Below are 13,942 nucleotides of genomic sequence, written 5' to 3' on the forward strand. Positions count from 1 at the left end.
TGTTCTGCATTTCTTTTCCTACTGTAAGAAAGAACATGTTAAAATTACTTAAAATGATCACATTCCATTCATACACTCAGGGAAAACTGTAATTTCTAGTTCTTGATGTGGACTTATATATGGACTTTAAAAGCACAGTGTTTGGCTTTTTTACTGTGTTCATACTCAAATATATTTAAGTTTTTTAAAAGTCTTTGCACCACTGTTCACATGACTGAAACATTTTGTTCGGAATATGATACATAATTTTAGGTGAAAGAGTTTATATCGATAAGGTTTTACCTTTTCTTCCCCCTTTCCATTGTATTTTTTCCAAGTCCTTGATCTGAGCCATGTTGTTAAAAAAGAATTATATAACATTTGAAATGTTTGCCACACTGATAAATGTCACCTATCTGTTTGTTTGCACTTAAACAAAAAGTGAATTCCTGACCTTCTCAGTCAGTGGGAACAGGAGTTTATCCTAAGCCTTATTACAAATATGCAGTGGGAAAAACAAAGTTGAGCTGGTGAGAACAAGGTCAAAGAGCTGTACTAAATGTTTCCTTTCTTTATTTTAAGGTGTAAGGCATGTTAATGTTGTTTTCTGCACTACTGGAGTAGTCATTACTATTTCTGTTTTCAAAGAGTAGTTGGAATTCTGTTTTATTCTGATTCACTTCATCTGTTCCTCCTTATTTGTGTAGCAAGAGAAAAAGTAGAGAAAACCAGAAAAAAGATTGAGCCAAATCTGAAGACAGGCATGCAGGCTGGTTTAGGGATATAAAATAGGATGTAACTCCAGTTCAGCTGTATGCTCTGACACGGAAACAAAGTGAGCATCCTCAGTGCTTATACAGAATGGTTCATGTGGCAGTAGCAGTATTCTCTTGGATGTCCATATTTACCTTATGTAACTGTTTTCCTACTTTAGATAAATGATCAGAGCCCCTTGTTTGGATATTCCATATAGTTGATTTATGCAAGCTCAGTTTAATTCAACATTAAAGGGATTAAGTTTGAGCTTACACAGCTTCTAATTTTAATGATATCCTAAATGCTTGTGTTGACAAATACATGCAAATAATATACAACTTCAAATGGTTTGTTGACTTGACAGAAAGGTGCCAAAACAGATTTTTAATTCATAAGGCTTCTACAGTAAATATAAGACTTTAAAAGTATAAGCCTAAATAAGGGAATTGTGTACAGTGTTTTCATTTGTAAAGTGTTATGTCTATTTGATAGTGCTTATGTCCTTGACAAAATGTCTGCCACTACTAAACCAGTTTTTATCATTTGAATTTTTAAATACATGAGCTCATGGACACAGTCATCACAATTGCAGAAGCAGGCTTGCAGAAGCACCAGGAAAAATCCACTCAGCACATAATTTTAAGAATTAAAAAGCAAAAGTTCCACATAAATTGGGTTCTAAAGTTTGGACTTAGAAGTAAATATTAGACATTTGTAAAAATCCAAACTCCCTGTGTAGTAACAAAGAATTATGCATCTCATGAGACTCAGAACGATTTATGACCTGGAGACAGAGAAGAACAGTCCTTAGGGGAAAACCCATATTTTTTATACCTTGAGTGAATATTCTACTACTAATGAATACCTGGCAGTTTGTTTTTTTTTTGTTGTATCTTTGTGTACATCTTCCTTTTCAGCACATTTTCCATTCTGGTTTTCAGGGAACTGTTTAGAATGGTAGAGGTGAGGCAGCAGTGCAGAGAGAGGAGATGTCAGCAGTGAGAAAGCTGTCCCTGTCAGAAGGGATGGGTGTACATGACACTGGGAGAGTAGATGGAGCCATAGCTGCAAGAAACAACAGCTCAGTGAGCAGCATCTCAGCTGAGCCCCAGGTGAGTTCAATAGCTCCAGTAGCTGTGGATTTCTTCCAGTTTTCCTGTTTCCCCTCTTGGGGAATTCCTGTGCTGGATCACAAAGCAGAGCCCAGGGAAGCTTGAACTTCATAGCTATTACACAGCTCGAATGGAAAAGGAAACCCCCATCCAGTATAGCTTAGATATGTGTTGGTTGTGGCACTTTGCACGGAGGGAGGAGATTCCTATTTAAAGCACTTAGGCCAACAAAGGAATTAAACTGCTCCCCACTTTCTGACCATTAGGCTAATTCATAAAGATGGGAAACTTTGAAATGCAGCTACGGGAAATTGTGTTTTGCAGAAAGTACAGGCCTCTCATGTTTTATGCCTTCTATTATGAAGAGGAATTTAAGCCCCTCAGTTCAGGGATCTGGCTACAGGAGTACTTTTCCTTTTTATATGGTGAAACATCCATGGGAGATAAGTGCATGGACAACTGGAGTAAAATCATGGAGGATCATTTACATTAACGAAGTCCATTTCGGAGCTCGGAAAAGAGAAAGTTTAGCTTTTTAGGTAGTTAGAAACATCTCTACATTTTTCCAGATTAAAAAAAAAAAAAAGGCAAACATTTTCTTTACAAGATGCTTTCCCATCTCCCACTGTTGCATAACTTCTACAGCAGAAGACTCCTTTTTCTGTTGCATTAGCCTGTAATTCGGAGGTCCTGGAAATCCTCTACATCTTCCATACAAGAGCTATACTGAAATTACTGATCAAAGCTAGAAGCAGCCTGTAGGCTGCCCAGAGTTGTAGCTCATGCTACACCAAAACCCAACCCCAAATTCTCAGCTGTACCACGTAACCTCACTTTTGGATCAGGACTAGGATGGATTGGGTGCACACTACTGCAGTTCTGCGGGAGCTTTGCCCCTCACTGAACATGAGCACAAAACTTGGTCTGTACTGAGTCATTTGTAGGCACCAGGGCTCGCTCGAGCATCCTCGACCCCCGCCTCCCGCCGTGCCGGGGGATTCCCGGGAGCTCTGCAAGTAGGTGGGAAGGCACCAGCACCTCCTCCTCCTCCGCAATCCCGGGCTGCGGGGCGCACCCTGCCCTGCCTCTTGGGTGGGTTTTCGGTTGGGTTTTGTGCTTGGCTTTTTGCTCCCTTTTCTCAGAACAGCCGGAAAAGGGAAGCGTTGGGCGGTGCGTGTCTCTCTCGCCTCCCCTTCCGCCGCCTGCTCCGCCCCGGGTGCTGCGGAGCGGGGCCGCCGCGCAGGTGAGACCCCGCAGTGTCCATGTGCCCCCGGGGCTGCCTTCCTAACAAAGCCGGTTTCATCTCCTGGGCTCGCTTCAGAGCTTAGCCTTTAGGCAGGCCTTGCTCGTGGAAAAGCCCGCCACGGCAAAATGCTTTGCTTTGTTTTTTTCCTCCCCTGAAAAAGGTTAAGAGGTGCTGATCCTCACCCCAATTTTCTCTTCCAGTTTTCGGCATGGCAGTGGACTGGCTCGGCTTTGGCTACGCCGCCCTGGTGGCATCAGGAGGGCTCATTGGCTACGCAAAAGCAGGTAGGGCGCCGAAAGGTGCTTCTATCCCTCCCCCTTTCCTCCCACCTGCTTCTCCCTCTCCCCAGTAATTTGGTGGGAGCTGGGCAGCTTTTTACGAAAGCCTCCTATCTCGAAGTTGACCCAGATGTAAATGTTATCGGTTTGTGCCATGTGCTAGTAACTTGCTGCTGTTGGGGTGTGGTGGATTTTGAGTTGAGCTGGTGCTTTGGGTTGATAAGGCTATAATCTGCTTTCTGGTGGATGCTGATATCTGCACTGTGCTCTTTAGATGAACTGTCATAAGTTTGCTTCAGAAAGGCTTTTTCCCTGCTGTTAAAAATACAAGCATTCTGTAAGTGTTCTGTATCTACAAATGACATAAATCACCCTTTTCCCCCTTAAGAGATTTATTCCCATTTTAATCTTCGATGATAACAGTATACTGCAAGCTGCAGAGGGCTTGCAGAACTATCTTTTCTCCAAGTAGAGCTAAACAGTGCAAATCAGTCCTTAAACTTGTTCCTCTTCTGGGCTCTGCATCATAAGCTTACCCTCTGACCTACTGCTTTCATTTCCTGGCCTTTTTCTGAGTTAGCCCTCCTCCAGACAGAACTGGGGATTCATTCCTGCTGCAACACTCTCTCTTCCAGCTTTGAAAATCCCTAAGCCGTCTTAGTTTTTATGATAGGAAGAGGCACTGCTGAAGTCAGTAAGATTCTTACCAGTGCATTTGACTACATAGATGCTAGTGCCTATTCCAGTTTGTTTTCCATTGGCTTGATTTATCCTTTGGGTTGTGAGTGGAGTTTAGGACAGAAGGGACAATACTGAGGACTTAAGTAACTAATTGCATCTGTATTTTTCCGAGGCCATTATGAAAGGATAGGTGTCTTTCAAGCCTCTGGAACCTGATTGGGTGGATGTGGTTATGCTCAGGCGAGGGAATCCAGGTCACAGGATTTTTGAATGGGGAACCATTTGAATGAGAAACTCATATGGTGACTGCTAGAGAGAAAAAAAAAACCATACAAAGGAGCTATTGTATCCTTACTAATTTCTTGGAGAAACCAAAAGAAAATGGAACTTTCATGCCTAGAGCTAAGTGGTGATCTGTTCTTTTACAACCAGGTCTATTTACCCACACAGACAGGGGGCAGTAGTAGGTGCATTTGGAAGAATATGAGAACATGGCAATCAAAGAGTGAGTGAGTGAATGATTTATTGATTGATTGATAAATTTTTCTGTCTTCATTTAGCAAGTTCTCTGGGTCCCTGTGTTTTGAGACATAGGAATTTCTTGAGCTGGAGGTAATGTGTTCTAGGAAGTGTATGTGTCATAGCTCCTTAAACAGTGCCTTGAGGTAAAATTCAAGGGATATGATAGATGTTTCTTGCTTCACAGGCTTGTGGAAAGCATTGTAGCTCCCGCAAATTTGGTAACCCATACTCTGTGTAAAGCAGCCACCTACTAGAGAGTGCATCTTTTCCTTGCACATGTACAAGTATATCAGGTGCTTTCTATCATTTTTGTCCCTTCTTTTTATACCAGAAGCAGGATATAAAGCAATACTACAGCAACCTTGTTGATGACTAAAGAATGATTACTTTCTGGAAGCAATATGCAGTCCTCCTGTAACATTGAGAGGAGATCTTTATCAGATTAGCTTTTCAATCTCAAGTCTTTGAAAGGTGACCTCAGAATGGAATATGTAAAGAACCAGCTTCAGTACCATTAGCCTTATAGAAGGCTTTCACCACTCACAGTGATCATGCCACTTCATTACTTGGTATATTCTATAAATCACCAATTTAGAGGTGGTATTCTTTATTTTCTGGTAGTTTGAGATTATCATTTATACTGAGGACTTGATTCAAAGTTTAGATGGGTCCAGGGAACCTTCTTCCAAAGTCTGTAGTTACCTTTGGATCAAATCTCAGCTGTACTTAGGAGATATGACCTCTTGTTCAACTCTGCCCTGTTCCTTGGCAACTCTTTGAATGCCTTCCTGCCCAATTCCACCCACATGTCCTTTTTTTCTGATCTTAAATCCTTACAATTTAATCCATCTACTTTACTGCCCCTCAAGAAATTTTCATAAGACTGTTTTGAAACAGCATGCTTCAGTTTGTGCAAGGAAAACACCAATTATTTTGTATTTCTCACTATTCTTTCAATCATAAGTGTATTAATGTCTTTGCTGTTAGAGAACTAAATACTAATGCAGTATGTATCTTATGCAAGAGTAATTGGATTGTTTCTTGGTGCTGATCAGCATGGTCTCAATATCTTACAAAAACCCTTCTCTAATCTTCTTTATAACGATGAATGATGAATGCCCATTTTTTTTTTTTTTATTATTGTTGGTGTTTTACGAAAAGAAGCTGCTCACCAAGTTAATTTTAAAGTTTCTAATAAATGCATTATCTTCTACTTATTCAGGTAGTGTTCCATCACTAGCTGCTGGTCTTTTCTTTGGGAGTTTGGCTGGACTGGGTGCTTATCAGGTCTCACAGAATCCAAATAACGTTTGGGTTTCTCTGAGTAAGTAATTTAAAATTTTTTTTAGAAAAGATTATATTTAGCCTATATATTTTGAATGAGTACCTAAAAGTCTTTGCAGAAGAGTTAAACAGGGATAGTGTTACAAATCTAATTTCAGTTCTGTCTAAACTTTGCTGAACTGGTGGCTGCCAGCATGCATCTGTCTCATACTGATGTGTATGAAGGATCATAGTGCAAGGGAAGTGCTAATAAGTGGATTTCTGACCCCTGTGTACCCTCTTTTTGGCTGGATCCTCCTACCTTGAGCATCCTGCAGGAGGCTGGAAAATTCTGGGAAGTGAGATTCCCCTTCAGACTGACCATACCCCTAGCAGACTATTTTATTATCAAAGAAAATGGCAGAGACTGTGACTGGCTTATTTTTATATATGACAAATATGTGGAATTACAAAGGTGTTGATGCCTGGGGAGGTTTGAGAGAGAAGCAAGCTTCAGTAATGCTGTTTCTTCCTTCTCAGAATTGGAGCTTCCCTTCCCCCTGATTTGAGAAGGTAACTGTGGAGAGTTACTGCTTGGTCAGTATTTAAAGAGCCACCACTGACTATAGCATTTTTTACTGAAGCAGTGACATAGCATCTTTGACATGTGAAAATCAGAAGTGAAAGGGGAAGGCCCAGCATTTCCTCCACTTCAGCTTTGTTTACAGGCAGTCCACTTCCACACCTACTGGACAGGCCAAAAGCTGTGTGTGGTCAAGCCTTAATAACTGGAATACTCTGCAAATACAGTGAGCCTAAGAAGTGTGAGGTCAAATGTTTTCCCAAATAGGAGAGACAGATACATTTCTGTAACTCAGTCGTGTATGGAGTCTTTTCGTCCTTCTCATGCTTTAAAGTTTTTGGAAAAGATGTGTTCTAGTGCTGTTTGAAACAAAATTCCATTGCGTATTAGACTACAGTCCCAGTCTCCTACATATCTCCTTACGTGGGATTAGAAGACATCAATTACAATATTTAGGCTGGTGTTAAGGAGGAAGGATGCCATGGTTAGGACTGAAGATGAACTGGATCCTGCAGGACCAGTCATCACATAGAAGCAACAGTAGAGGATAAAAGAGTTGTTGGAACAACATGTTGTGTGTAGCTGTTACCACTGGGTAGCAGATGCATATTAAGGCTAAGGATTTCATCAGTGTATGTTTTCCTTACTTTTTTTTTAGCATTCAGTCTTTATTTGAGATACCATGTTCCAGGGACTGTCCTTTCTATTTTACTGAGTGAAACTACCTGGCTCCTATCTGTATGTCAAGTGGTCAGGGACAGTAGCTTTAACTCTGATGGTTGGCACACTTCGTTTTGAAGTCTTTTGAAAACATAAATTAGCTCATTCTTAGAACATTGCTACAAGTTAGACATGAAAATGCTCCCTCCCTTTTTTGAGAAGTGGGGGAATTATGTGGACAACTTTCATGATTTCCCTGTGTGGGGAAGGACTGAGTTCCAGAGCAGTGTATCATAAATTATTTCCAGTCTCAAAAAGAGCACATTTGGAAAAACAAATTTGAGGAGTATGTGCAGAAGCATGTGGAGTACACTGTCTGCTAGAGCTTGATGTAGAATACTTACTCTTTACAAACTAAGGCATTTTAAAATTTACACAATTTTATTGACTCTCTTAGTCCGTCAAGTGAAGTAACCCTGTTTCTCTTTTTACTTGATGCTGTTGCTTCTCTCTGTTCTGTTACTTTTGAATTCTGTTGTGTTTCTCCCATACACACATCTCTGCTGACTGAACTGTGCAATCTCTCCTTTAAGTTACCTCTGGAGCACTGACTGCCGTCATGGGAACAAGATTTTACAACTCCAGAAAATTCATGCCTGCAGGGCTAATTGCTGGTGTCAGGTACAATACAGTATACTTTTTTTTAACCTCATGTGTGTGATTTCTTATTTGCTTAATTAAGCTGAGACAGAGTGAACCATATTTTGTGTATCATTTTTCTTCCAGTGCACCCCTTACGTGAAATATTTGAAAATGAATTGACAAATTGTTGTTATTATTGTTTAATTATATTATTTTTCCCCTTTTACAGTTTGCTAATGGTTGGAAGATTAGCACTGAAGATGCTGGAAAAGCCCCAGGATAAGTAACTGTTAATTTTACATCTTAATATTTGGAAAACGAAACCTGATAATGAAGTTGCATGAATGAAGAAGTGAGAAGATGGAAAAATTTTCTGTATCAAGACTTTTTTTTCTCATTTTTATGTAAGGGGAACAGACAGTTTATATACAAGGTGCCATTTGTTCCAGTGATCAGATAGAGCTGTATGTGTATAGAGAGAAATGGGTCCTGGCTCTGATTTTTCCAGACATGTTTCAATGTATTTTAACGCTTCCATGTTTGTATATTCCAAAATATACTGCTGACATGTATGAAGCAGAGAGAACCTGTAATTAAGAAAATATCTACAAAGAGGCACCAGGAGTAAGTGGCTAAATACAATAGTGTATCTCAGACCTTTTATACTGAGTATTACAGCGTGCTTTACCCGTTGCATTCTGAATTGATATACCATGTCTTTATAATGTCAAACAGATCTTGCCTTTTTATTGTTAAATGATGCTAAAATGATGCTTTTCTATAAGTAAAATCTGTTACAAACCTTTATTCGGCATGGGTTTTTTGTATAATTTCTGTGTTTGGAGACAGGGGTACTTTTTTTCACCTTGTTTTCTCAGTGGAGGTCTTTGGAGTGGACTGTTAGTATCCAAGGGCTGTCTTTCAATGATATGTAAAAATCACTTTATACATGGAGGGACAGAAGATTAAATTAGGGGCCTTCATTAACACTGCATTAAAAAAGTTGGTTGAAAGGGACTTACCCCGTGGATGAATTAAGCGATTAATTAAGCTAATTGAACAGTTGAATGTGATCTAGACTGTATAACTGGAATAAAATACCCTAACACTATGTAATTCTGATCTTACAGGCTTATTTGACAATAGAATGTATCAGCATCTTATTTTTATCTCTTAGGAGAGTGGCTGTGCCTCTTCAAATCTGTCATTATTAGGAAACCCTGGAGTCAGGAGGGTTCCTTGTTCTGCTGGGATGCCTGAGGACTGAAGTGTGGAAGAGGCATCAGTGCCATCTGGTGCTTTTGTTGTCACTCCAACCTTGACTGCTTCTCCTGCACTGGCTCTTGCAGCTCTATTGGTGCAGGCACAGCTAACGTGGGCTTAGCACTGTGATGGAAGGGAGAGGCAAGAAATGTGTGAAAGAAAATCCTTTATCAGCTTATTCTTTAGTGATACATTATTATTGATAAATTAAGATTCTTACAGTGTGTACCTTTATTTTAAAGTGATATTTTATGTATTGACTATTTAAGATTTTACTTTGGGACCTTTATAGCACTGATGATATCAGAACCTTGTCAACTGCTTAACATGATCATGGCAAAGCAGGTTTAAATTAACTTCCATCTTACACACTTTCCATTTTGTAGTGTTTACAGGAATTTGTAAAAATTGCCTCAAACTGCATAAAGCAAATACCAAACTACATAATTGCTCCATTTTGTTGGTCACTTCAACACCTGTATTTCCTTTTCTGAAAATGGCATTTAGTAGTATTGAGTCAAAGTGACTTTTCTACTGTTGTGGATCAATGGCCACCCATATGGTAGTAGACTGGAGGCTGCTGTAGTAGAAAGTAGTAATTACAAGCAGATCTTTAGATGTTGGGCCAGTCATGCTGTCTGTTACCAATTCTTTTAGCAAAAGTTATCAAATTAATTCCAGGTTTTTGAATATATTGCATATTGTAACCTATCTTGTTTCCAGGGACTTAATCTGTAAATAGCCTCATCTGTACAGGATGAATGTGCAGGGAGCAACATGTTAAAGCACATCTGAAATTCTAGTCTCAGTTAAATCATAGTCTCTTTTGGCCATACTTGAAGCAAAATCTAACAGAAGTTTTGTAATTACCTTTTTATATTTTTAAATCACCCTGTGTCATTGAATAGAAAATCCCATCACTGATACAGAATTTTCTAGAGCCGTTCAAGAATTAAAGACATGAACATCCTTTCTCCAGATTGTTCCTGCTTTTAGTTTGATTGTTAGCTAATTCTAAAAGATTTCTTTCTGGGGGTTTTTTCCACTGTGAGTGGTCTCTATGTAAACTGAGATAATTACTTTTGCATTAAATCCACTGTGGCTATGCCATGACTTGAGTGGAACTTCATGTTATGAGTCAGCTTGTACATGGATTTTGGAAAGAGTGATTTAGTTATTTTTGGGAAATGAACTGCTAAAATAACTCGTAAAGTAAGGCTGTTCTGTTCAAAACACACTCTGAAAATAAAAATATTAGTTTAATATTTCTTACAGTTTCAGCTGTCAGCACAAGCTGAAATGAATACTGAACAGGAAACTAGTTTTACTATACACATATTGAGTCACCAGGATTCAACAACTCAGAGTTTAATCATGCATCCAGAACATTACAGAATTGAGAGAAGAAAAGAATTTGAGTTGTCAAATCCTCGTTTCATAGAGTGAAGGCCCAGGTCCTCCATTCCTCATCTACTTGCCTGAAAGAAGCTGGGTGGCAAGAGGAGATGTCAGGTATTTTACCTCTCTGTTGAGTGGCTTGCTCAGGACCAGAGGAGGGAATTTCCTATTCACTTTGGTAGGTAGATGATCTCTTGAAAGTAGGAGTTTGCCCTAAATTTTTTAAGGGGGGCGTTTAAGCCTATTTTTGTAATAGCAGTTGCTGACCTTAAGTCCTGGAAAGTGAGAGATGTTGGGCTCCCTTCAGTTCCTGCTATGGATGGGTTCAAGTTCCCTGAGGCTCCTTGCCTCAGGCCGTGGGATATCCTGCAGGGAGAATTTTGCCAGGGGAAGACACACCACAGCTGAGAAGAGATTGCAAAGTTCCTGGGATCTGTGGGAAAAGGATCAACTATTTTTAAAGTCTTCTTTAAAAGCTAAATAGTAACTGGCAAAAATGCAGAAACATTCTGAAGCTGTGCAATGGAACCCAGATTCCTCTCTGCCCAGCGTGGAAAATCCATGGGACCACCTAGATTTTACCTATGTGTTTACTTCAGGCTAACTCTAGGATCTCCAATTATGGATCTTACCTGTGGTGCCTCAATTGCTGATACTAAGGCAGCATCACGTACATACAGGTTTGGAATGTTATAGAACACCTAATTAGTGAAAATGTGAGCAAATATTTTGGGGGGAGAGTAAAAATATTGGACAGTTGAGTGCATCCATGATGGCTTAGTCTTTACAGGTACAACACTCAGACCTCTAGTACAGCAATAATATACTTAGGCTCAATTGCACCATTGTGTTGAGGTTACTCACACATTGATAGATGTCAAACTCTAAGCTGTTCTTCCAATTAATGTGACATTTGCAGGTAGCAAAAATCTCTTTGATTTACTGCAAATGTGTGGTATAGAATAAGAATTCTGGTAATGTTACACTAGCAGTACAGGTAACTGTCTTTCACAAACCAGCAAAGGAGAATGAGAGGAGGATGAAAGATGTTCCAAGTGGAATGGTTTAAAAGGGAAGTAGTCATGTGCTGTCCTACTTTATCCCTTGTTCTAAGAATATGGTACAAGGCTGTTTTAATGCAAAGCGAGTCCCCTAACTCTTGTTCTGCTGCAGGCTTTGAAAGTGCAATTTGCCATGTCCCAGTTCTGTCAGTCATTGTGCTGGGAGCTGTTGGCACTCTTGTCATCACCAGCTGAGGGTCAGTCTGTGCTGAAACTAATATGGCCTGAAGTATTACACAATTATCCTTTTGTGGTGTTAAAATTGCTGGCTTCTTGGCATTACAGTCATGCTTTCTGACTGCACAGCTTAATCACCTGGAAAAATGGGAGGGGAAAAAAATGCCAGGAGAACCTCCAGGCAGTTATGACAGGAGGAGGAAAGTCTTTGTTTCTCCAGAATCCCTACAAGTAAAAATGGAAAAATGTTGTGTCAGTAATAGCACAGAGGCATCTGCCCTCATCTTCCCTCCTGCTTCCTTGAAATTCCATGATGGAACAGATCAAAGTGCTGATGCTTTTATGCAATATTCCCAGCTCAGTCCAGTGCACAAGTGACTTTGGGTGTTCCCTTTAGTCTTTTTGTGCTTCTCTTCTGAACTGTGAAATGGAGATAATGTTTTCTGTATCCCTTCCCTGTCTGTCTTTTACATTGCTGTCTTACACAGTGTATGGCTTAAAATGTTCCCTGCCCCAGGAGCAAGAATTGGTAGCTGGAATTGATACTGTTTTATTGCTGGTAGTTCATACAGTGTTTTGAAACTCCTTGAGAAAAACCCTAATGAGAAAAAAATATGGTACAACAAAAGTCTATTCCCCTTATTTCATGAGATGTTAGCATTTGCTAATATATTGCTAATGTATTTTGAGATCCTGTCCTGCAAGCACAGTAACTAAGTGGGATTGAGCTTTAGTACTAATACGTAGAATCCCAGAATATTCTCAATTGGGGGGGACCCATAGGATCATTGGGTACAACTCCTGACGCCACGCAGAACAACCTAGAAATGGAACTATGTATCTAAGATCACTGTACAAGTGCTTATTGAACAGCAACAAGTTTGGGACCATCACTGCTTCCCTCAGATCTTGTTCCACTGCTTGGTCACCCCCTCCGTGAAGAACAATCCCTCACTCCTCCCCTCTTCTCCCCTCCCCTGCCCTCCCCTTCCCTCCCTTCCCTCCATTTTTCGTCTATTTTTTTAATCTCTTATCTTTTCATCTCCTTTCCTTTTCATTTTTACTTTTTTCCTTATTTCTCTTTTTTTTTGTTCTCTTTTATCTTTTCCCTTTTTTTTCTTTCCCCCCTTGTTTCCCTTCTTTTCCTTTTTATTTTTTTCCTTCTTCTTTTTTTACCCTTTTTTCCCTTCTTTTTTTTACCCTTTTTTCCCCCCTTTCTGTAATTTTTCCCTTTTCTCCTTGGTGTTTGTTTCGGTTTTTCTTTTTCCTGGTTTTCTCCTTCCATTTTTTCCCCTTGTTTGTTTGTTAGTCGGTGGCTGCCTGTGCTGGGAATGCAGGGGCTTTGGAAGGCTTTCCAGCGCGCCGAGCCGGGAGAGGGCGGCAGCGCGGCTCCGATGCGGCCGCTGTCAGCCGGGGGAGAAGGACACCCCACCCACCCCGAGACTTGGAGACAAGGATAAACAACAATCAACTTGTTTCCAAGTTAGGGTTTGCCCACTTGTCGCTATCTGACCTGGAACTCCAAATGCTGGAACACAAATGCTTGGCTCTCTCAGCTGAATAGGTCTTTAGCTTCTTTATTACCTTTGCGCTGGCCTGAGGAATGAAAGGAAATGATCCTGGGGCAAAAGGCTTTTCTCACCAAGCATACTATGCAATCCAATGGTGCTGCTAAGGAGCTAATAATGATCGCGCGAAAAATGAAAATAACCCTTTTGCCACTCTTCTTACACCCCCTGAAGGAAAGCTTTTCTGTATTGGAAGGTCATCCCAGTCTTTCTCACCTATTTACAGCAAAAAAGAAAATCTGCAAGTTCTCAGCCTGACTCACAAGCAGAGGGGATTTAGCAGGACAGGCCTCCTCTAAACGCTTTTAGAAAAAACATAAACATTATCGTTTTGTAAGATGTTGGAATAATTATATATATAATGAGGGAGAGGGCATTGGCTAAGTTTCTTTGGATACATGCTCTTTCAGCAGTGTTATAACCACAGAAAATGATTGGGATCACATTATGTGCTGTTACCTGAAGGCATCCCACCAGTAGGAGAATTAATGGATGCGCTGAAATTCCTTCTGACCTCTCTGTTCCTCAATAAACCTGCACGCAACTTCTCTGGGGATGGGCCAAGTATTGCCCCATTAGTATGCAGCACCACAGTCAGCAGGGCGGAAAAATACACACCAGGAGGAGAGAAAATAGATGAAAAGCAGTAGGAACAAAGTAAACGCTTTTAAATTCTGGACAGAAATTTCCCTTCACTGAGATTCCTGCAGGTCTGTGGTGTCACGACAAGACATAAAATATTCTGAGGTGAGA

General features: G+C 40.3%; 1 protein-coding gene across 1 annotated transcript; it reads left to right on the top strand.

The window, feature by feature from the left end:
• The first annotated feature begins 2,982 nt into the window (after positions 1–2,982).
• LOC121673483 (transmembrane protein 14C-like) lies at positions 2,983–8,529 on the top strand. The gene is made up of 5 exons (XM_042046813.1): positions 2,983–3,090; positions 3,294–3,377; positions 5,797–5,898; positions 7,674–7,761; positions 7,952–8,529. Exons 2-5 carry the CDS (start codon positions 3,302–3,304, stop codon positions 8,007–8,009), a joined length of 324 nt encoding a protein of 107 aa, XP_041902747.1. The 5' UTR covers positions 2,983–3,090; positions 3,294–3,301; the 3' UTR covers positions 8,010–8,529.
• Positions 8,530–13,942: the final 5,413 nt, after the last annotated feature.

This window comes from Corvus kubaryi, unplaced genomic scaffold (genome assembly GCF_017639235.1).
Source record: "Corvus kubaryi isolate FWS band 111438036 unplaced genomic scaffold, C.kubaryi_AGA036_p1.0 65455, whole genome shotgun sequence".
In the NCBI taxonomy this organism is placed as follows: domain Eukaryota; kingdom Metazoa; phylum Chordata; class Aves; order Passeriformes; family Corvidae; genus Corvus; species Corvus kubaryi.

Coding starts and splice junctions, on each gene's coding strand:
- LOC121673483 (XM_042046813.1), top strand. CDS start 3,302: ATGGCAGTGGACTGGCTCGGCTTTGGCTACGCCGCCCTGGTGGCATCA. Junction 3,378..5,796: donor CATTGGCTACGCAAAAGCAG/GTAGGGCGCCGA, acceptor CTACTTATTCAG/GTAGTGTTCCATCACTAGCT. Junction 5,899..7,673: donor TAACGTTTGGGTTTCTCTGA/GTAAGTAATTTA, acceptor CTCTCCTTTAAG/TTACCTCTGGAGCACTGACT.